General features: G+C 44.9%; 1 protein-coding gene across 3 annotated transcripts in view; it reads left to right on the forward strand.

Moving 5' to 3' along the window:
- The window catches only part of STAT3 (signal transducer and activator of transcription 3), a 149734-nt gene that overhangs the window by 58993 nt on the left and 65758 nt on the right, over positions 1 to 24983 (forward strand). For all 3 annotated transcript variants that reach the window (XM_075350005.1, XM_075350008.1, XM_075350007.1), the window contains exons 2-3: positions 5205 to 5348; positions 22881 to 23025. In XM_075350005.1, the coding sequence (XP_075206120.1) occupies positions 5221 to 5348; positions 22881 to 23025 (273 nt within the window). In that variant the 5' untranslated portion in view covers positions 5205 to 5220. The remainder of the gene's footprint in view (positions 1 to 5204; positions 5349 to 22880; positions 23026 to 24983) is intronic.

Below are 24983 nucleotides of genomic sequence, written 5' to 3' on the forward strand. Positions count from 1 at the left end.
TGTGTGACGGATGCAACGGGTGTGTTGCATATAGTGGCACAACGGATGCTGCCAAACAATGGAATCCATTTTGATTTATTTTATTTAGTTTATTTATTTATTTTTTTTTTTACAGCTTACCGGCGGCAGACTATTGTGAACGATCAGCTGATCGCTCCCAGCAGCCGGTCGCCGGGTGATCAGCTGATCGTTCCCAGTAGCCGGCCACGGGTGATCAGCTGATCACTCGGCCGGCGAGAATGTGTGCGGAGGGGCGGAGTGAGGAGTGGGTGGAGCCCAGCAGGGCCATGGCGCTGAGGACGTGTGTGTGTGTGTGTGTGTGTGTGTGTGTGTGTGTGTGTACATGCGGAGTGGAGTGCGGGAGGGTGCGGAGCCATGCGGGGAAGTGTCGCACTCCCTGCACACGTAGCGAGAGTAAATATCGGCAAAGCAGTTTGCTTGGTTACCCGATATTTACTTTGGTTACGGGTGCAGGGAGCCAGAGAGGGCATGCGTAGTGAAATCCAATGGATTGCGCTGCTCAAAAAAAAGTTACATGCTGTGTTCCTCCCGCCCGGCGCAGCGTCAAAATAACGACGCTGCGTCGTCCAGCGCATGCAACGCTGACACTTGCGTTACAGTGCGTCATCCAACAAGTCTATGGAGAATAGCGCAGTGCGTTAACGGACTGCGCTATTCTCCATAGTGACGGACTCCGCTGAACGCAAGTGTGAAAGTAGCCTTACCTTCAACTGTAGGAAATGATACAGTAGATCTGCACAATATTTTCAGTTTTGTGGACGTGAAAAAGAACATTGTCTTCGTTAACGGATATTGGTGAGGAACTGAGACACAAAGCGTGTCAAAAAGGTGGTAATTAGTTTATGCCTATTATAACTAAGGGTTTCATTAACTCTGCAGTTAGATGTGGTGGTTACTAGTCTATGCAGTTCATTGGTGTGAATATCTATAAAGGAAAGTGAAAGCATTGCAGAAGGGTGTGTATACTTATCAGTAGAAGTAAGGCTGCTTTCACACTACGTCTTTTTAACATGCGTCCTGAACGTTTTTTGCCTGCAAAAGCGGATCCTGCTTTTACAGCAAAAAACGCATGCAAACGCATGTTACTTTGCAGGATCCTGTCACTGGATGTTTAGGGGCGGGCATTGGAGTCATGTGATCGGGAGTGAGGGGAACGAAACGTGCCAGACTGGGAGCCGGCTTCTTACAACTGCGGAGGTTCGTAACCAAGGTAAACATCGGGTATACTTGCTTGGATACCCGATATTTACTTTGGTTACGAGCGTCTGCAGCTGCTAGGAGCCGGGCTCCCTGCACACGTAACCAACGTAAACATCGGGTAACTAAGATAAGTGGTTACCCGATATTTACCTTGGTTACGAGTGTCCGCAGCTCTCAGGTGGAGGAGAGGGGGAGAGAGACAGAGAGGTAGGAGAGAGACTGATCACGGGGCTGGTTTCTGTGCATGCTCAGTAGAGCAAGCAGGATCCTGCCTATCAGTATGCCAGCGTTCACATGCGTTTGCATGCTGTTTAGTCAGGATCCAGCAATTTGCAGTATTTGGACGCAGCTCAAAAACGCTACATGTAGCGTTTTTGAAAGATGTTAAAAAACTGCAACTCGCTGGATCCTTACTATAACGCACGCAAACGCAGGTGAACGCATGTTAACGCGAGTCCATTGCAAATGCATTGAAATGAAAACGCATTTGCACTGGATCCGTTTTTGCGTTAAAAAAACGTTCAGGATGCATGTTAAAAAGACGTAGTGTGAAAGCAGCCTAAGCTGCAACTTGTACAATGTACCATCACAATGAGATGATCCCACAAATGTGTAACTAGGTGGAGACCGTAACCTGATGCAGTCTGCTTTAGTGCCATAACCCAACGTTTTGGTACTAACAGGCAGATTTAGGCTGAGGTGTAACTTCTCTTTACACATTTCTTTCTGCGCCTTGAAATCTCTTGGTACTACTAGGAAGCTGAGAAATGAGGGGTATATGTGCTATGCTTTAGTCTCCTGAGAAAGGAGGGGCATATGGGCTATGCTTTATTCTCCTGAGAAAGGAGGGGTATATGTGCTATGCTTTATTCTCCTGAGAAAGTAGGGGCATATGGGCTATGCTTTATTCTCCTGAGAAAGTAGGGGCATATGGGCTATGCTTTATTCTCCTGAGAAAGGAGGGGCACATGGGCTATGCTTTATTCTCCTGAGAAAGGAGGGGCATATGGGCTATGCTTTATTCTCCTGAGAAAGGAGGGGTATATGGGCTATGCTTTATTCTCCTGAGAAAGTAGGGGCATATGGGCTATGCTTTATTCTCCTGAGAAAGGAGGGGTATATGGGCTATGCTTTATTCTCCTGAGAAAGGAGGGGCATATGGGCTATGCTTTATTCTCCTGAGAAAGGAGGGGTATAAGGGCTATGCTTTATTCTCCTGAGAAAGGAGGGGCATATGGGCTATGCTTTATTCTCCTGAGAAAGGAGGGGCATATGGGCTATGCTTTATTCTCCTGAGAAAGTAGGGGCATATGGGCTATGCTTTATTCTCCTGAGAAAGTAGGGGCATATGGGCTATGCTTTATTCTCCTGAGAAAGGAGGGGTATATGGGCTATGCTTTATTCTCCTGAGAAAGGAGGGGCATATGGGCTATGCTTTATTCTGAGAAAGGAGGGGTATATGGGCTATGCTTTATTCTCCTGAGAAAGTAGGGGCATATGGGCTATGCTTTATTCTCCTGAGAAAGTAGGGGCATATGGGCTATGCTTTATTCTCCTGAGAAAGGAGGGGTATATGTGCTATGCTTTATTCTCCTGAGAAAGTAGGGGCATATGGGCTATGCTTTATTCTCCTGAGAAAGGAGGGGTATATGTGCTATGCTTTATTCTCCTGAGAAAGTAGGGGCATATGGGCTATGCTTTATTCTCCTGAGAAAGTAGGGGCATATGGGCTATGCTTTATTCTCCTGAGAAAGTAGGGGCATATGTGATTTGCTTTAATTTCCTGAGGAAGGAGGGGCATATGTGCTATGCCTTATTCTCCTGAGAAAGGAGAGGTTTATGGGCTATGCTTTATTCTCCTGAGAAAGGAGGGGTATATGTGCTTGGCTTTATTCTCCGGAAAAAGGAGGGGTATATGGGCGATCTTTATTCTTTTCTGCACTAGCTGTACAAATATATATATATATATATATATATATATATATATATATATATATATATATATATATATATATATATATATATATATATATATATATATATATATATATATATATATATATAACAAAAAGGCTCATGTCCCTTGGACTGTACTTTATATTTCGCTCCACACGACTTCACAACTACTTACTCTGACCTCAAGTCACAACATTGTTTGATATCCCCCCCCCTCCTCACTGATCAGGAATGTGGTTTGCTTCTTGCGTTTTATGCAAGTTAGCCCCCTGACCAAGCATCATTTTTGGCTGTATGTGTATTTGATGTTTCGCCTCTCTCTCTCTCTCTCTCTCTCTCTCTCTCTCTCTCTCTGTTTTTTCCATTTTCTCGTGTCTCATATGTCACATAAGAGCTGAGAAGACGCACAGAACGATAATGTGTACTGTCTCAGCTCACTCTGCATTTCTACCTGCTCTTTTACATCTTTTATATGACACCTCGTGGCTTCACTCTCACTTAGGCTACTTTCACACATCAGTTTTCTGTATTCAGGCACAATCCTTTTTTTCCCTGATCCAACGGATCCGGCAAAAAATGTAAAAACCGGATCCGCTTTTTAACGGATCCATTATGCCGGATGCGTAAAAAAAACGGATTCGTTGGATCCGTTTTGCATCAGTTTTTGCATCCGTTTTGTCAGGTTTTTTTTTGCTGGATCCATTTTTTTTCAAAACATTGGAGTATGCGCAGTTTACAAAAACTGATCCGGCAGCCGTATCCGTTTTTTGCCGCATTGCGCTGGATCCGGTGTCCATAGGCTTCCATTGTAAAACACGCCGGATCACGACGGATCCGGCGCAATGCGTTTTTTTTTTTTTGCTGGACAAAAAAACGTTGCAAGATACGTTGCCTCCGGCCGCCGCTTTTAATTAATTTTGCCGCATCCGGAAAAAACGGATGCAACGCAAAGCCATCAGGCACAATCCGGTAACAATGCAAATCTATGGGGATAAACCGGATGCGGTACCGGATTTGTTTTACCCGTTTTTTTCCGGATTGTGCCTGATGGAAAAAACCTGATGTGTGAAAGTAGCCTTACCCTGCGCACTTTCCATGCTTTTTCCAAAACTGTATGTGACATGTCAAGGAGCATGGCAAGAGCACAAGATAAACCGGAGGAAGCCAAGAGGTGTCACAGAATATCTATATAAAGGAGTGGGGGGGAAAGCTCTAAACGAGCCATGACCATACACCTTCTCATTGTGTGCTCCTTCTAGGCTCTTATGTGACCTATGAGGCACAATCATATAGGACAGCAGAGAGTGAGAAAGGGACATTTAACACACTCAGTCATAGTTAATGCTTCATCAAGTGGCTGTCCTGCACAAGGAGCAAGAAACAAGCCTCGAGCCCTAATCTGTGATGTCCCAGTAGGGAATGAGAACCGTGTTAGTGCTGTGACCTGAAGTCTCACCGTCTAGTTCTAAAATCACATGAAGTGGTATACAAGAACAGAAAGAGGTATATGAGTCTTTGCCATTTTGTGGTTATAAAGTGCAAGTTTCAGTGGCATTGAGTATTCTTCGTGTCGCTGTCGCATTTCTAGTAACCAACAGTGGTCTCAGCGGCTAGACATAATCTGTCTGACATTGCTGGCGTCGATGAGTAAACGCCCTAGGCTGGAGTCACATTCTTTGCGCGAGGATTGCATGGTAATCTTCCTACCGGCGGCTCTCCTGACAGAAGCTGGTCAGCTGCGTAGGAATACATGAAGCTGATACGCTCCTCTCAGGAGAGCTGCTTCTTAGTTTGGGCAATGTGATGCGATCCTCACAAGTGTCACTCCAGCCTTAATTTGTCTCTGCTGCATTGAGCGCTACAAGGGAATGAGTTATGACAAATGCAGGGTAGTAATCTTCCAGGGTAGTTGACAAATAGGGATTGCTGAGGGGAATTTCATGACATCATTGTCTTTCTGTTGAGTTTATGCTCCATTTTCTGAGAAAATCGATTTTAATTTTCCTTATTATCCCCCCGTTTTCTAGAGCTCCGTGCTTCAAGATGACGCAATGGAACCAGTTACAACAGCTGGACACCAGATACCTGGAGCAGCTGCACCAGCTCTACAGCGACAGCTTTCCTATGGAGCTCCGCCAGTTTCTTGCACCGTGGATTGAGAGCCAAGATTGGTAAGATAGTGTGCGAAAGTGTTTCAGCACACACGTGTTGTACAAGTCATGGGCACTTGCTACTGGCTGAAAAATTCTGTTTTATTGCTTTAGTCATTTACAGTCACATAGATCTCCCGTAGGTTCTGAGAATAATTCTGGATACCCAGGGACAAACACCATGTCTGGTAAACCAGTGCTGGCGTCGTCTTCACTTCAGATTTTTCTGTAAAGAACTCTAACACATAATGTCACAGGATTTTACTTTGTGTGTCTTGTTGCCTCTTCTCTCCGGGTAATTGGACAGGAATGTGACCTGGTTTTAGTATTGTAGCTCTATGTACCAAGCTTTTGTTACAAATCAGCAAAGCCAGACTCCAGCCAGTAGTTACTAAAGCAAAGAAAAAACACTTGTCCTCTTGATTTATTTCAGCTCCGAAATACAAGGGCCATAAAGTGAAAGTATTTGCAGTCAGCTAACTAGCTGCAGCTATTTAAAGGGGAAATCCAGATGTTGCTGGGTCGTTAAAAAAAACATCTGCAGGGGTCTGGGAGCTCATTGTACTAAAATTTCCCAGAATGAACAACCCACTGGAGTGTATAGATCCCATATCTTTGAAAATATCTAGCACTCTACTATTTAAAGGGAACCTGACAGCTGATATATACTGCCCATGTATCATGCACTTGCTGTATGATCTGAGCCAGGCATATTCTCCTTCCCCTGTGGCTTCTCCCCACTCGTTGCCCTGGATTGACAGGTCTTTGCCTAAATGTGTGTGTGTGTGTGTGTGTGTGTGTATATATATGAAGAGACCTGTCAGTCCAGGGCAGCAGGCGGGGAGAAGTCGCTGGGGACCCACCAGTTTGACTTGTCTCCTGAGTAGCTTGGTCCCTGGTGGCTTCTACAGTATGCTTTTCTCTGAAACGCCGAAGCGTTGGAGTCTAAGGCTGCTTTCACACTACGTCTTTTTAACATGCGTCCTCAACGTTTTTTTTGCTGCAAAAGCGGATCCTGCTTTTACAGCAAAAAACGCATGCAAACGCATGTGTTACTTTGCAGGATCCTGTCACTGGCTGTTTAGGGGCGGGCATTGGAGTCATGTGATCGGGAGTGAGGGGAACTAAACGTGCCAGACTGGGAGCCGGCATCTGACAGCTGCGAGGCTCGTAACCAAGGTAAACATCGGGTATACTTGCTTGGATACCCGATATTTACTTTGATTACAAGCGTCTGCAGCTGCTAGGAGCCGGGCTCCCTGCACACGTTACCAACGTAAACATCGGGTAACTAAGATAAGTGGTTACCCGATGTTTACCTTGGTTACGAGTGTCCGCAGCTCTCAGGTGGGAGAGAGGGAGGAGAGAGAGACTGATCACGGGGCTGGCTTCTGTGCATGCTCAGTAGAGCAAGCAGGATCCTGCCTATCAGCACGCCAGCGTTCACATGCGTTTGCATGCTGTTTAGTCAGGATCCAGCAATTTGCAGAAGTTGGACGCAGCTCAAAAACGCTACATGTAGCGTTTTTGAAAGACGTTAAAAAACTGCAAGTCGCTGGATCCTCACTATAACGCACGCAAACGCAGGTGAACGCATGTTAACGCGAGTCCATTGCAAATGCATTGAAATGAAAACTCATTTGCACTGGATCCGTTTCTGCGTTAAAAAAACGTTCAGGACGCATGTTAAAAAGACGTAGTGTGAAAGCAGCCTAACATACCTGGCTGAGATCATACAGCCAGTGCCTGATACATACTGCCCATGGATTAGGTTGCATGTATCAGTCAGGTTGCCTTTAAAGTGTGACTTGTGCTCTGCTACCTGATCTTACAGTAGGTGTGTAGAAGGTAGTATGCTGGGTGCTGCTGTTGACTGTAATAATGACACCCAAAATATTTTCTGCATGGGCCCTTTGAAATAAAGGCATCCTGTTGCATTATTTTTCTATATTTAGTGGCTATATGTTGTCTCCTTTTGAGTGTGCATGGTATGCGCTCCCACAAGGAGACGCATGTAACCACTGACTCACAGTGACTCTGGAACCTGCGCACATATGGAATGAGCTGGGGGCAGACTATATAGAATATTGAAAAATGACGTGACCGATTTCCTTTAATCCGTTAAAGGATATCTCTTTTATCAACCCTCCTAAACTGTCTACATGGCCATGTAGATCATGGGGAAGCTGAAGAAAGTGGTACACTGATATCTGCTATCCGATGCCTAAAGGTGGTGTCACACATAGCGACAACGACAGCGATGTCGCTGTTACGTCACCATTTTCTGTGTGACATCCAGCAACGACCTGGCCCCTGCTGTGAAATCGCCGCTCGTTGCTGAATGTCCTGCTTCATTTTTTCTCAATTTAAAATTTGTATTAATTTTCAAAAGAATACAGTATTAGAACACACATCCATGTTGTATCAATGATGCTAATCAAAAGTCAATGCAACACCAAGCCTTCGCGGGCTTTGCAATATTCTATGGATCTCCTTCATTTTTTGTACGTTGCTCTCCCGCTGTGAAGCACACATCGCTGTGTGTGACAGGGAGAGAGAGACGAACTGAAGCAAGCAGGGAGCCGGCGTCTGGCAGCCTGCGGTAAGCTGGAACCAAGGTAAACATCGGGTAACCAAGAGGCCCTTTCCTTGGTTACCCGATATTTACCTTAGTTACCGCGTCCGCCGCTCTCACGCTGCCTGTGCTGCCGGCTCCCTGCACACAGCCAAAGTAAACATTGGGAAATAAGCAAAGGTTTGCTTATTAACCCGATCTGTACTGTGGCTATGAGTGCAGGAAGCCAGCGCTAAGCGGTGTGCACTTGTAACCAAGGTAAATATCGGGTAACCAGAGAAGCACTTTGGTTGGTTACCCGACATTTACCTTAGTTACCAAGTGCAGCATGGCTTCCACAGCGACGCGTGTCGTTATGATCGCTGCTGCGTCTGCTGTGTTTGACAGCTAAGCAGCAATCATAACAGCAACTTACAAGGTCGCTGTTGCGTCACAGAAAATGGTGACGTAACAGTGACGTCGCTGTCGCTATGTGTGAACCCAGCTTTATTCCACACAAATCCATGGGTATCTTTATATGTAAATGAGCTGTTAAGGTATATAGGCTGGACACAGATGTGAGTGGGCATTTAGAATAAAAAGTTCAATCATGATCAGTTTGTGTTTTCTATTCGGCTCTTTGTTAGGCTTTCCATGTTCACCTCTCACTTATGTTTGGTTTAAAAAGGAGAAAAGGTTTCTATAGTGGTAAATGGGAGTAGTGCTGAGCAGATTTAAAACACAAACTTGGAGCGGCACAGGGGGATTGAGCAGGGTAAATGTAGACCATAGAACAGGGAGGTATTGTCAAATGTGATAAATTATACTTTTATTAATGGTCTTCAAAATCTTTAGTAATTTTGAAGACTATTAATAAAGGTATCATATTTTATCCATATGTTTTAAGTCTCCACACTTCTGATTGTGCAGCAGTACCTCTCTGTTATATGATCTACAAGTTTAGTGTAGGGAATGTGTCCTAAATGTTATACTATACCCCATTTAGATGACTGCATTAGTGTCTATATAGACAGTGTAGCATTGCTGGGAAGGACAGGGTTAATCCCAGCTCTACAGGTCTTGATTAGGACTGCACCCACAGTGTTTTGCTAAATAACCAGGAAATGGATTCAGCCAGTCTGTTGGATGTAGCAGAGGGGATTGTGTAAGCTCATATGTGACCAGCCAAGATGTGAGCTGTAGCTGGGAGAGACACATGACAGGGTCTCTCTCTGATTGGAGTGACTGGGGAGGCAGCTGAGGAGCTGGGCAGTCATTGGTCCTACAGAGGAAACGGACCATTTAATGGTGGACAGTCTACTAGAGTGTGGAAGCTGGAGAAATCTCATACTTATGGAGCTAATAAACCTTACCTTGTTGGACTAAAAACGTTGCCAGTGTAAATGCTGCTCAATACCTTATGCTTACACGAGCAAACCCCTACAACAGTTGGTTTACGTCGGATTGTCTATCATTAAGCTTAATTAGCGTTAGGTACAATATACAGCTAATTTTGCACAAATCTGATCAATGTGCAATATTTAAATAGCTATTATGCTAAACATATTTTCGTGAATTTATACACTATACAAAGCTACCCTTGCACATAGGTTGGGTTTTTTCAGTCCTTTTCTAGTTGATATACATTTTAATACAGTTATTCATATGTAATCAGTGAAATTGGTTAACATAGATCCCTTTCATTTCTCCATATAAGGTTGAATATGAGATTTAGAGTGGTGTAATAAATCTTTCTAACACTTAGAGCCACTGATTGAGTGGAGTGGTAACTAATATCCCCTTAAGCGAATGTGAATACACTGGGGGGTCCCATAAGCGAGGGTATTATTATTGTTTTTCTTTTAACCACCTTGGGCTTATATTTAGAAAAATGATGGAAAATATTAAGCTGGACATGCAGTAAAAGTTTCAGACCCCTATTTTCTAGATGACTTGTTTGTTATTGGATGGACTCTGAAGGTGGTTGTCTTGAATGGCACTGACATAAAGTATAATGATAATGAGTACAAAAAAGACTGATCTCTGCTGTTATCCTTGGTTGCTCTGAACTTCCATTGGTGGGATGTAGATATGTTATTTGTCATGAATGACTTTTCAACAATTGCACTCAGCAACAGGCAAAATTTGCAGATCAACTTTACAACAGATATCTGTTCTTGATTGGCTCCTTTCACACTTGGTGCATGTTGTAGGAAAACATCCTGGTTCTAACAATGTATTTAGTTGTTATACAGTGGGGGGAAAAAAGTATGTAGTCAGCCACCAATTGTGCAAGTTCTCCCACTTAAAAAGTTGAGATTTGCCTGTAATTGACATCATAGGTAGACCACAACTATGAGAAACAAAATGAGAAAACAAATCCAGAAAATCACCTTGTCTGATTTGGCAAGATTTTTTTTGCAAATTATGGTGGAAAATGACCGTATTTTTCGCTTTATAAGACGCACATTTGTTCCCCCAAATTTTGGGGGAAATTAGGGGGTGCATCTTATAATATGAATATACGGATTATATACTGCAGGGTCCAGGGGAGGTTGGGGCCGCTCTGGAGCCGTGCTGGAGGCTGAGGGAGGCTGGTAGAGGCAGGTGAAAGCTGCGGGCGGCAGCGTTAGATCTCCAGCTCACGCTCATATAATATGCACAGCTGCTGTCCATCACCGTGGTGCTGAAACCGCACCATGGTGATGGGCTGGAGGAGCGACGCATATTATATCTGCTTGTGTTGCCCTTTGATTGCACATGCCCCCCTGTGTTGGCTATGGCCCCCATGCTGCTGCCCATAGTAAAATAAAAAAACTTTCCTTACCTCCTCCTGCGTGTCTCCCCGGTCTCCCTCCTGCTGCTGTGATGAGGCACGCAGAGATATCTCTCTGCCATGCCGATCACATGACCGCACTGAGAACCAGGAAGTAGGAAGTGCAGGAGACAGGAGGCGCTCAACCCCACTGAGGGAGACACGAGGCTGGACAGTGCTGGAGAAGGTAAGAAAAGAGTTTATTTTACTAAAAGCCGCAGCATGGGGGCGATATCTAACATAGTGGGCCGTGTGCCAGCCATAGGGGACATGTGGCATCACTGGGGGGCCCGTGTGTCAGCCACATGGGGCCGTGTGCCAGCCATAGAAGACAAGTGCCAGCAATAAAGGACATGTGGCATCACTGGTGGCCGTGTGCTAGCCACAGGGGGCCGTGTGCCAGCCATAGAGGACATGTGGTATCACTGGGGAATGTGTGCTAGCACAAGGGTGCTATATTCAATATAAGGTGGCCATATCCAGATTAAGCGGGCTAATTTTAGGATGGGGGGGCTATGAGGGACATATACCCTATATGATTTGTTAGACGGACACTGGCATTATAAGACGTCACTCATTTATTAAAAAATTCTCTATTCCTTCACCAAATTTGGGGGTGCGTCTTATAGTCAGGTGCGTCTTATAAAGCGGAAAATACGGTAAGTTTTTGGTCATTTAAAAACATTCAAGAATTCGGACTCTCTCAGACCTGTAACTTCTTCTTTAGGAGGCTCCTCTGTTCTCCATCCATTACCTGTAGTAATGGCACCGGTTTGAAATTATCAGTATAAAAGACACCTGTCCACAACCTCAAACAGTCACACTCCAAACTCCACTCTGGTGAAGACCAAAGAGCTGTCGAAGGACATAGAAACAAAATTGTAGCCCTGCAACAGGCTGGGAAGACTGAATCTGCAATAGGTAAGCAGCTTGGTGTGATGAAAGCAACTGTGGGAGCAATAATAAGAAAATGGAAGACATACAAGACCACTGATAATCTCCTTCAATCTGGGCTCCACGCAAGATGTCACCCCGTGGGGTCAAAATGATCACAAGAACGGTGAGCAAAAATCCCAGAACCACATGGGGGGGACCTAGTGAATGACCTGCATAGAGCTGGGACTGCTGTAAAAAAAAAAAGCTACCATCATACCATCAGTAACACACTATGCCGCCAGGGACTCAGATCCTGCAGTGCCAAACGTGTTCCGCTGCTTAAGCCAGTACATGTCCGAGCCCATCTGACGTTTGCTAGAGAGCATTTGGATTATCCAGAAGAGTATTGGGATAAAGTCATATGGTCTGATGAAACCAAAGTAGAACTGTTTGGTAGAAACACAACTCGTCGTGTTTGTAGAAGACAGAATGCTGAGTTGCATCCAAAGAACACCATACCTACTGTGAAGCATGGGGTGGCAAAATCATGCTTTGGGGATGTTTCTCTGCAAAGGGACCAGGACGACTGATACCCGTGTACATGAAAGAATGAATGGGGCCATGTATCTTGAGATTTTGAGTGCAAACCTTCCATCAGCAAGGGCATTGAAGATGAAACGTGGCTGGGTCTTTCAGCATGATAATGATCCCAAGCACATCGCCAGGGCAACGAAGGAGTGGCTTCGTAAGAAGCATATGAAGGTCCTGGAGTGGCCTAGCCAGTCTCCAGATCTCAACCAATAGAAAACCTTTGGAGGAAGTTGAAAGTCTGTTTTGCCCAGCGACAGGCCCAAAAAATCACTGCTCTAGAGGAGATCTGCATGGAGGAATGGGCCAACATACCACCAACAGTGTATGCCAACCTTATGAAGACTTAAAGAAATCGTTTGACCTTATTTTCCACCGTAATTTGCAAAACAAATCTTGCCAAATCGGAGAAGGCGAGTTTCTGGATTTGTTTTCTCATTTTGCCTCTCATGGTTGTGGTCTACCTATGATGTCAGTTACAGGCCTCGCTCATCTTTGTAAGTGGGAGAGCTTGCACAATTGGTGGCTGACTAAATACTTTTTTTTTTTTTTTTTTTTCTTCCCAATTGTAGTTTACTGGGTGCAGCAGTTGTAATGCCTACAGCATGCTGTCCTCCGATTACATAGCAAACACCTGCTGACAGATTCCTTTTAAAACAGATTAGATAGATGCTCAGATTAATGGGAATATCTGCTTTCAGAAAAGTGCTATCCTCTGGCGCAGGTCTATGTAAAAGTACAAACTGTGCTTTACTCATGTTCCCCAGGACCAGTGCTGAGTTTTCTCCGCTGCCCGGGATTGTAATGTTCTGTCTGTAGCACTTATGTCACATTGACAGTGCTGCAGCCAAACGCTGAGGGACTTGTGCTAAGCTCAGTGATTTGTTCTTTCTGTGTTGACAGAACCACGGAGCTCAAACATTGGCTGCAGCGCTGTTGACGTAAAGTCAACAGCAGAGACAAGTAGAATACAGGGCAGCAGCGAAAACACTGCACTAGACCTGGGAGGGCGATTAATCCCCCTAACCACCATTGACAGACATGGAACATCATGAGTAGGTGTCAGCTCCTGCATCATGATATGCTATGTCCATGGATTATTACTATCAGTGTGTGAAATACAGTGACCGCTCCATGTCGACAGCGATCACTGACCGTGCAAGGGCTCATTTCAGTGATTCCTGATCGCTGTGATTGGTCAGTTAGTCTGACCAATCACAGCATGATCATGCTGGAGGTGCTGAAATATCAGCACTTCCCTGTACAATCACCATAGGATCTCTGCTTAGCTGACAGCTGAGCTCCTGCAGTAACAGCCAGGGCCAGAGCTAGCACCACTCCTGGTTGATTAACCCTACAGATGCTAGCGATAGTGGCATTTAGAAGGTTGTAAGAGGGAGGGGGCTCCCTCTTTCACTCCTTTTCCCACCTCCAACACCCCACCCCCAGATGGCCAAAACACGAGGAGCCTATAGTTGTCGTGACCCCTGGAGGTAAAAAAAATGGCCTTCTGGTGTGCCAGGTATGGTGGCCTGTTAGACCCAGTCATAGGCAGGGTCTAACAGGCAGACTATCAGTTTAACCCCTTCACCCCCGGCCACTAAAACACCCTAATGACCGGGCCATTTTTTGCAATTCTGACCAGTGTGACTTTGACAGGTTATAACTCTGGAACGCTTCAACGGATCCTGGCGATTCTGACATTGTTTTTTCGTGTGACATATTGTACTTCATGTCAGTGGTAAATTTAGGCCGATATTTTTTGCGTTTATTTGTGAAAATTTCAGAGATTTTGCGAAAATTTCGCAATTTTCAAACTTTGAAAATTTATGCCCATAAATCTGAGAGATATGTCACACAAAATAGTTTCTAAATAACATTTACCACATGTCTACTTTACATCAGCGCAATTTTCGTAACAAAATTTTTTTCGTTAGGAAGTTAGAAGGGGTCAAAGTTCATCAGCAATTTCCCCTTTTTCCCAACAAAATTTACAAAATAATTTTTTTAGGGACCACATCACATCTGAAGTGACTTTGAGAGGCCTAGGTGGCAGAAAATACCCAAAAGTGACCCCATTCTAAAAACTGCACCCCTCATACTGCTCAAAACCACATCCATGAAGTTTATTAACCCTTTAGGTGCTTCACAGGAACTAAAGCAATGTGGAAGGAAAAAATGAAAATTTTACTTTTTAACACAAAAATGTTACTTTAGCCATAACATTTTCATTTTCACAAGGGAGAATAGAGAAAGTGCACCATACAATTTATTGTGCATTTTCTCCTGAGTACGCTGATACGCCATATGTGGTAAAAATCAATTGTTTAGGCGCACGGCAGAGGTGGAAAGGGAAGGAGCGCCATTTGTATTTTTGAACACAAAATTAGCTGGACTCATTAGCGGACGCCATGTCGGGTTTGAAGACCCCCTCAGGTGCCTAACCAATGGAGCTCCCCCACAAGTGACCCCATTTTGGAAACTAGAGCCCTCAAATAATTTTTCTAGATGTTTGGTGAGCACTTTGAACCCCTGGGGGCTTCACAGAAGTTTATAACGTTGAGCCGTGGAAAAAAAGAAGAAAAATTTTACCAGAAAACTTTTGCTTCAACTAGGTAGCTTTTTTTCACAAGGGTATCTGCAAAAAATGCACCATAAAATGTATTGTGCATTTTCTCCTGAGTACGCAAATACCTCATATGTGGTGGAAATCAAATGTTTGGGCATACGGCAGGGCTCGGAAGGCAAGGAGCGCCATTTGAATTTTTGAGTGCAAAATTAGCTGAACTCATTAGCGGACGCCATGTCTGGTTTGACGACCCCCTGAGGTACCTAAACAATGGATCTCCCCCACAAGTGACCTCATTTTGGAAACTAGAACCCTGAAATAATTTTTCTAGATGTTTGGTGAGCACTTTGAACACCTGGGGCCAGAGTGGTAAATCAGGTAGCTTTTTTTTTTTTTTTTTTTTTTTTTTTTTTACAACGGTACCAGGAAAAACTGCACCATAAAACATATTGTGCAATTTTTCCTGAGTACGCAGATACCTCATATGTGGTGGAAAGTAATTGTTTGGGCGCATGGCGGGGCTCAGGAGAGAAGGAACGCCATTTGACTTTTCAAACACACAGACGCGGTGCACTGATCGGCCGCTGCAGGACACACTGTCGGATGCGATACAAAAAGCGTCGGATAGGGAAAAAAAGTCCCGCCGAAAACTGACCATGGATGCAGATACGTTATCTGCATCCTTGATCAGCGCTCGGGACGCATGGACGGATGAGGTGTAAAAATGGACAGGGGATACAGAAAGAAAAAAAAAAAAAAAAAAAGTTATACGCACAGTACCCAAAGGATTAGCAGGAGGATCACTGACCAGAAGAACTGCAGGAGGAACAGAAGGCAAGCGAGATGGACGGCTTTACAGGAGCAGCAGGCAGGACGTTTGACAGCTCTGCAGAATACCCAGGAAGGACCCAGCGATGGAGGCAGATGTGATCGGGCCACTGAAGACCTCGGACGGCCCGGTGAAGACAGGTAAGCGGACGTCAGGGGAGAGCAGAGGGGGAGGGGGGGAGAGCAGAGGGGGAGGGGGATACCGGAGAAGGACCTGCAGAAGCAGAATAAAGATGTCGGGAGGGTGTGGGGGGGGCAGATCGCAGGGGGGCACAGGCAGGGGCCATCACAGGAGCGCACAGGGGCATCGCGGGAGCGCGCACGGGCTGCAAGGTGAGCACAGTACTCACGTGCAGCAGGAGCGGTGACCTCAGCGGCGGCAGCAGCGATGGTGTGGTACCACAAGTAACAGCCAGTGCACGCTGCAGACATGTTGGGGGAGGCTCCCCAGACCAGCACAAGCCTGGGGAGGGCGGCCACCTGCAGATCAGACCGCCCCACTGCATACTGATTGGAGCAATTGCGCGTCATAGCACGATCGCTCCAATCAGTGCTGCAGGGGCTGGGGGCTACATGTTAGCGCTCCGGCTATGATGTGGTGAAGCTGATTCAGCCCCTCATAGCCGGATCTCACAGTATCGCACTAATTCAGGCATTATTTTTGCCGAAATTAGTGCGAACAATGTGGTTGGCGGTTAAGATTTGAACAGCCAATCACATTGATCGTCGATGGGGGGTGGCGATGCCACCCCCCCTGGGGTCAAGCAAAGGTCCCCTGCTGTAAGAAACAGCAGGGGACATCATTTGAAAGCTGTTGCTATGGCCACGGCAATCAAATAAACTTTAGGCCGTAAAATTACATCCCTGGTCGTTAAGTCACGTTAAAATAGGACGTAATTTTACTGCCCGTGATTGTGAAGGGGTTAATCTGATAGGTCTCATCTATAACAATAAATGTCTATTGCAATGCATGAGATCAGGGACCAAATGAAAAAAGTCAAAGTTCTGTAGCGGCTCTAAGTAAAAAAGTAAATTACACCAATAGATCCAAATATTTATGTAAAAACAAAACTACACATTTGGTATCGCCATGTCTAGAATGACACAATCTATATAACTATCACACACTATTTAACCCCTACAGTGAACACAATAAAAAATAGCAAGAAACAATGCTTTTTTATCATACCTATAAAATTAAAGTGGAATAAAACACAATCTAAAAATAGAATGTAAATAAAATCACTAAAAACGTCATCTTGTCCCGCAATAAAGAAGCTTCCGCACAGCTTCGTCAGTGAGAAAAATTAAAAAGCTATAGCTCTCAGAATACAGCGATGCAAAAACTATTCTTTTTCTATAAAATTAATTTATTGTGGAAGTGACAAAGCATTAAAAAGATTTAAATGTGAATCCACAATAACTGTACTGACCCAAAGTATAGAAATGTCTCATCACTTTTACCATATGGTGAACAGCATAAAAAAAATAGGAATAGAAAGCGATCAAAAAATAATGTGCCCAAAAATGATACCAACAAAAACCTCAACTCATCCTGCAAAAAGCAAACCCTCACATGACTTTCTGCAAAAATATAGAAAAATTATAGCTCTCAAAATAAAAGGATGTGAAAACGATTTTGTTAAAGAAAAAAAAGGTGTGTGTGTGTGTGTGTGTGTGTGTGATGTAAATCTGGTATCTCTGCAATCGCACCTATCTGAAGGATAAAGCCATCTAATCACTTAAGCCCCTGTCACACACAGCGAGATCGCTGAAACATCACAGGTTTTGTGACGTATCAGCGACCTCACCAGCAATATCGCTGTATGTGACCAGCATCAGCGAGCGGGCCCCTGCTGCGAGGTCGCTGATCGTTACAAAGCGATCAGGACCATTTTTTTGCTTGTTGGTCTCCCGCTGTGAAGCACGCATCGGCGTGTTTGACGGCAGGAGACCAACGATCTGAATATGCAGGGAGCCGGCGTCTTGCAGCCTGTAAGTGGCGGTATGCTGGTAACCATGGTGCACATCGGGTAACTATGCAAAGCGCTTTGCTTAGTTACCCGATGTGTGCCATGGTTACCAGCGTACGCCAGTTACAGGCTGCCAAACGCCGGCTCCCTGCACACGTAGCCAGGGTACACATCGGGTAACTATGTAAAGCGCTTTGCATAGTTACCTGATGTGTACCCTGGCTACCGAGCACAGCGTCGTTACACAGGTCGCTGGTAGCTGGTCTCTGATCGCTGTGGAGATCTGCTTGATTGACAACTCACCAGCGACGTGCCAGCGATCCCTGCCAGGTCGGATCGCTGGGGGGGATCGCTGGAACGTTGCTACGTGTGACTGGACCCTTATACCTCACTGTGAACAGCGTAAAAAATAAATAAAAAAAAATTCTTAACCTGTTGTTTTGTTCATTCTGCCCACCAAGATCGCAGTAATGCTCAGCTTACATTTATCATGTGCTTTACGCTGAACGATTCAGACGGAACTCCTGATGGAACATTCTCTATAATAAGACAGTTGGCGTCACCTTGGCTCTCTCTGGACTATGATCCAGCTGTGTCCATCTTTTTAGGTGTGTAAAGTGTAGTCGACCACCTCCTTTGTGCACATCTTAAGGCCCTGTCACACAGAGATAAATCTTTGGCAGATCTGTGGTTGCAGTGAAATTGTGGACAATCAGTGCCAGGTTTGTGGCTGTGTACAAATGGAACAATATGTCCATGATTTCACTGCAACCACTGATCTGCCAAAGAGTTATCTCTGTGTGTGACGGGGCCTTTAAGCCTCACACCGCCAAACAGAAACCACACAGAGTAACTCTGCTGCCTCATTGGTGAATGGATCTTTCGGGGGCTTCATCTAAATCACATATATTGTAGAGTTATATGGAAACCCCAATGTAAGTGCGCAGCTCAGCGTAGAGCACAGGATAAATGTGAACTGATCCAAAATGTTATGTACCCCAAAATGCCACCAATAGAAGCGTCTACCTAACCCACAAGAAACAAGTCCCCACTCAGGTTCGTCGTCTGTTAACAGAAATATAGGGGGTTTCACATTACTTATAGCACAAAGGCTCCTCACCCCAAAAGAAATCCCGGGAAATCTGCACTCCAAATCCAAATGCCGTCCTCTCTTCTGAGCCCCACAGTGTGCCTAAACTGCAGTTAGGGTCCACATGTTTGCATTTCTGTAGCGAGAAGAGCCAGCTTAATTTACGGAGTGGTGGTCTCCAGAAGCTCAAGCTGGGCATAATGTACAGTACTATGCAATACAATGGCAGATTTCCATTTTTCCTCTGCAACATCCATTGTTGTTTGTATCTGGAAATCACCCATGGAGTTAAAATCATAACTACGCCCATCTATGAATTCCCAGAGGGGTGTAATTTCCAAATTGGGGTCACTTGGAGGTTTCTGCTCTTCTGACCCTTAGTGGCTCTTTATATGGAATCCACAAACTATTCTAGGAAACTCTCCTCTCCAAAAGTCAAATACCGCAACTTCCCTCCCAAGTCTTGCTGTGTGGCAAAACGGTACATATGGAGTATTGTCATGTTCATGAGAAATTGTGTAATAATTATGCGGTCATTTTTATCTATTTCCCCTTATGAAAATGTAAAATCTGGAGATAAAAAACGTTTTTGTGGTAAAAATGTAATTTTATTTTTTTTTCACTGCTCAGTGGTATAACATTTTGTGAAACATGGTGTCAATATGCTCACAGCACCGCTAGATGATTTCATTAAGAGGTGTAGTTTGTAAAAGGGGGGGCACTTATGGAGGTTCTGTTGTTCTGGCACCTTAGAGACTCTGCCTTTGTGACATGGTACCTGCAAACATTCCAGCCAAATCTGCACTCCGATAAAGCGCTCCTTCCCTTCTCTGCTGTCCTCAGGAGAAATTACATAACAAATTTTGTGGTCCATTTTCTCCTGTTACCCTTGTAAAAGTTAAAAATGTGTGTCTCCAGCATAATTTTTGATAAAACAACCCCGTAATATTTCATTTTCATGGCCCAGTATTATCAAATTCTGTGTAACACCATTGGGTTCAAGATGCTCACTGCACCCCAGATAGATTCCTTGAAGGATGTAGTTTCAAAAATGGTGTTACTTTTTGGGGGGGTTGTGTTTTAGAACCTCGGCAGCTCTCCAAATGTGGCATAGCATCCGCAGTATATTCCAGTCAGTTTTGCACTCCAAAAATCAAATGGTGCTCCTTCCCCTCCAAGCCCTGCCGTGTGCCCAAAGTTTCTGACCACATATGGAGTATTCCTGCACTCAGAAGAATTTTTACAATAAATTGTGGTCTATTTTCTCTTGTTATCCTTGTGAAAATAAAAAATTTGGAGCTAAAACAACATTTTGGATGAAAATGTACCGTATTTTTTTTTTCTATGATGCACCCCAAATATAGAGATAAAGTTAACAAAAAATATGGGGTCTCATCGTAGGGAGGGGGCGACAGCAGTGGTAGAGCGGGGGTCACCAGAGGCAGGTGGGTTGTGCTGGAGTAGGGCTGTGCTGGCTGCTGTGTGGCCGGCTGTGCTGGAGTAGGGCTGTGCTTGCTGCTGTGTGGCCGGCTATGCTGGCTGCTGTGTGGCTGGCTGCGGTGGAGCAGGGTAGTGTGGCTCTGTCGGTGGTGCTATCTTCAATAATACCGCTGGGAATCGGTGTCTGCACAAATTAAGCTCTCAACTGAATGACCATCTGAGTGCTCCATCTGCGCGCTCCATCTGCGCACGCGACAACTCCTGACGGCATTATTTGAAGATCGCACCACCGACATAACCTCACCCGCCACACCGCCCTGTTCCACACCAGCGCCCACCGCAGCCAGCACAGCCCCGCACCGCATCTCACCCATCACAGCCCTGCACCGCCCACAGAGCATCTCACCCGCCGCAGTTAGCACTGCCCTGCACGCCGTGGTGCATACAGCGCCCACCACAGTCAGCACAGCGCCCATTCTCCATATGCTTCATTCGGATTTTAAGATGCACACCTCATTTTTCTCCCAAATTTTTGGAAAGAAAAATGTATCTTCGAATCCAAAAAATACGGTAATTCAATTTTTGTGAAGCACCTGCGGTTTCAAGATGCTGATCACACATGCAGATAAATTTATCAAGGGAAGTAGTTTCCAAAATGGGGACACTTGTGGGGGTTTCCACTGTTTAGGCACATCAGGGGCTCTGCAAAAGGGACATTGTGTCCACTATCTTTTCCAGCCAAGTTAGCGCTCCAAATGTCAACTAGTGCTTCTTCCTTTTTGAGCCCTGCCCATGAGCACAAACAGTAGTTTTCCATCACATATCCGCGTACTCGAGATATTGGACAATTAATTGTGCCATCAATTTTCTACTGTTACCCCTGTGGAATTGCAAAATTTGGGGCTAAAGCAACATTTTTGTGGAAAAAGATATTTTCCATTTTCATGCTGAGCAAAAAAAAAAAAAATCTGTGACACTTGTGGGATCAAAGTGTTCAACACACCTCTAGATAAATTCTTTGAAGGGTATAGTTTCCAAAATTGTGTCACTTGTGGGGGTAACCACTGTTTAGAGGCTCTCCAAGTGTAACATGGTGTCTATCTATTCCAGCCACGTTTGCGCTCCAAATGTAAACTGGAGCTCCTTCCTTTCCACCCTGCCGTGCCCCCAAACAGTAGTTTTCCACCACATATGGGGTACTGGCATACTCAGGAGAAATTGCACAACAAATGTGACAAATGTTAGTTATACCACACAAAATAGTTAGTAAACATCTAGTTTAAGGGCCTAAAAATTCAAAGTTTGAAAAATGTGATATTTTTATGTTTTTTTTTCAAAATCTTTGACATTTTCAGAAATAAAAGCAACCTATGTCAACCAACATTTACCACTAACATCAAGTATAATGTGTCACGACAAACAGTCTGAAATTCACTGAGATGTTGAAGCGTTCCAGAGTTATTACCGGTACCTCATAAAGTGACACTGGTCAGATAAGTTAAATGAGGCTCGGTCAGTAACGTACAAAGTGGCTCAACCCTTAAGGGGCTTTTCTTTTGCGTACAACTGCACCTGGGGACAGAAGTTTTCAGAATCTAGAAAATCTCCCCTAGATAAAATGGGCGTTTTATGATAAATCTCAATTTCCGGCAAGCTCTCTGTGTGAACAATACCTTGGTTTTGTGTTCTGTTCTCTGTTTAGCTTACTGCAGATGAATTTCCAGGGTTCTCAGTTGCCCAGTAAATCCAGCAGCGATTTGTATATTTGCACAAATAGTTAGGCTGGTTTCACACTACGTCTTTTTAACATCCGTTAAAAACGTTTTTTTAACGGAAGTACGGATCCTGTGCAAATCCGTTTTCACTGCAATGCATTTTCAATGGACTCGCGTCCACCTGCGTTTGCATGCGTTTGCGTCCGTTAGACGCAGGATCCGTCCTTTTGCGTTATTTTGACATGTTTCAAAAACGCAACATGTAGCGTTTTTTTGCTGTGTCAAAATAACGCATCTCACAGGATCCTTCACATTGCGCCGCGAGCTGGAATGCATTTCAATGAGTGCTGGATCCTGCCTAGCAGAATGCGTTCAGTTGCGTTGTAACAGGATCCTGCTTTTGTACTGAGCATGCCCAGAAAGTACTGAGCATGCCCAGAACCAGTCTCCAGTGATCTGTCTATCTCTCTACTCCCTCCCTCACCCCCTCTCTCTCTATCTATGTCTTTCCCCCTTCCTCTCCTGTCTCTCTCTCCCCTGCCTGAAAGCTGCGGACACTCGTAACCAAGGTAAATATCGCGTAACCACTTCTCTTAGTTACCCGATGTTTACGTTGGTTACGTGTGCAGGCAGCCCTGCTCCTAGCAGCTGCAGACACTCGTAACCAACATAAATATCGGGTATCCAAGGCCGATGTTTACCTTGGTTACCAGCGTCTGCAGCTGTCAGAAGCCTCCTCCCAGTCTAGTTCCCCTCACTCCCGATCACATGACTCCAATGCCCGCCCCTAAACATCCAGTGCAGGATCCTGCAAAATAACATATGCGTTTGCATACGTTATTTGCTGTAAAAGCAGGATCCGTACTTCCGCTAAAAAAACGTTTTCAGCGGATGTTAAAAAGACGTAGTGTGAAACTAGCCTTATTGAGCAAAGTCAGTAAATCCATCATGGCCACCCGCTGTTGTGTAATTACTGGTCCCGCGGTATGTTGCCAGATAAACATGTCTGTATTATCATGTCTGGGAAATAAAAATGACCTCTAGCTGTGAATAATTATTAAATATGTGAGTGTAATAATCTGTAATCACGCTGGTTGTTTTGCAGGGGTTTTGCTGCCAGCAAGGAGTCTCATGCAACCCTGGTTTTCCACAATCTTCTGGGAGAGATAGATCAACAATACAGCCGCTTCCTGCAGGAATCCAATGTCCTCTACCAGCACAACCTGAGGAGGATAAAGCAGTTACTGCAGGTATCGCCAGTTCACCGTCTTACCGCTCAAGTGACTCCTGCCAACGGTTTCTGGCACATCCCGTGATTGCTCAGGGCTCAGTATGCACTTTAGCTCTCAAGTCCTCCTCCTCCTCTAGGATGTTAAAGGGAACTTGTCAGGTCCCAAGTTCACCTGGAACCATAATAATAATAATAATTTTATTCACTTATATAGCGCTATTAATTCCACAGCGCTTTACATACAGTGGCAACACTGTCCCCATTGGGGCTCACAATCTAAAGTCCCTATCAGTATGTCTTTGGAGTGTGGGAGGAAACCGGAGAACCCGGAGGAAACCCACGCAAACACAGGGAGAACATACAAACTCCTTGCAACCATGAGCAATTCTGGGTAGATATCTAGAATCCCTGCCTAACTGTCTCGGCATTTACTAGCATGCATAAACAGATCTTTAGAACAAGTATTTCTAAAGATCGTTTATGAGATGCTAATGAGGGCAGTGACTAGTCGCAGGGGCGTTAGTTCCCTGGCAAGTCTGCCTACTTAGCTTGTTATCACACCACTGTGGTTGTGTTAACATGCTTTACAATACCCAGCGTTATGGCAATGATCAATACAAGGCCGTGCATGCTCGTGGCTTTGTACCCGTCCCTGAGCTCCTTTGACGTCGGTTGTATGCACCTTGGCTTCAAATAGGCTCACCTCCCATGATCGAAAGTCATCTGCACTTCCGATCATGCACACTGCTCAGGAGCTGGTGTATGTGTCTCAGCTTCAGAGAGGAGTAGTGCGCATGACCGGAAGTGCAGTCATTTTTCGATCATGGGCAGTGAGCGTCTTTGAAGCCGTGACACATACACCTGGTATCAAATTAGCTCAATGCTGACAGGTACAAAGCTGCGAGGATGCGCAGCTTTGTATTGCGTTGCCACGATGCTGGGCATTGTAAAGCATGTTAGTACACCCACAGGAGCATAAGCTAAGTGGGCCGACTAGCCAGGGAACTAACACCCTTGCAACTAGTCAGTGCCCTCATTAGCATCTCGTAAACTATCTTTAGAAATATATAAGCAGATCTTTGTAAAAGAATTTACTAGCATTACTAGGATACTTTTTCTAGTTAGGCAGGGATTATAGATGCCCACCCAGAACTGCTCGTGGTTCTGGGTACGCAGAGGACGTGACAAGTTCCCTTTTAAAGGACTCGTCCCATCAAAGACAACTCCTTTATTATTGACTCGCCCTCTCTCCAGACACCAAGCAAAAAGCTGATTTTGCCAAATTAAGCCGCTGTTAGCTAGAGTAGAATAATGGTTCTGGTAAATGGCCGTCCATGTAAAGGATGAACTAAAGTCTATACATGTTAGTGGTTGTCCATCCTAGCGGGAAGTAGTGTCTATGATGTAAGAATGCCCTAAATAAACCTGATTGGCATGACAAGGCTCGTCCCGCTAGTCCTACACCAGTTGCTGTTATCCTCTCCCAGATTTTAAGAATTGATTGAAACGTCTCTTTCACACGAGCCAGATTATTCTTGCACAGTTTTTTCCACTGTTGCTATTGCTAAGTAGTCTAACATATTTTTCATTCTCCTTCTCCAGCCGCCTACCCCCATCCTCCTCGCTTCCTTCCTTGCTGCAGTGTTACTTCTGCACCTCCTAGTTGAACCTGAGCCAGCAACTCCTGCAGAGCCATAAATTCCTGGCTGTTACACTGTGGATCGAGGGGCTCGCACAGCCCCCAGCAACACGGCCAGCCTAATAGATGTGGAAATGATGCTGGAGAATCTGTGGCTGCTTCCAGCTGCGGACAAGCTGTGCCGTGTTTTTTCCATCGCTGCCACTCCCTTTGTTAGACTGTAGCTTTTAGATTATCTGTGCATATAAGAGTATATGACCCATGACAAATGGGTGGATGACAAATATGACCCATAAACCTGTGGCTGCAAATAAAGGAATTTGTAATCGGCTTCTAGC

Source organism: Anomaloglossus baeobatrachus, chromosome 5 (assembly GCF_048569485.1).
Source record: "Anomaloglossus baeobatrachus isolate aAnoBae1 chromosome 5, aAnoBae1.hap1, whole genome shotgun sequence".
Classification (NCBI taxonomy): Eukaryota; Metazoa; Chordata; class Amphibia; order Anura; family Aromobatidae; genus Anomaloglossus; species Anomaloglossus baeobatrachus.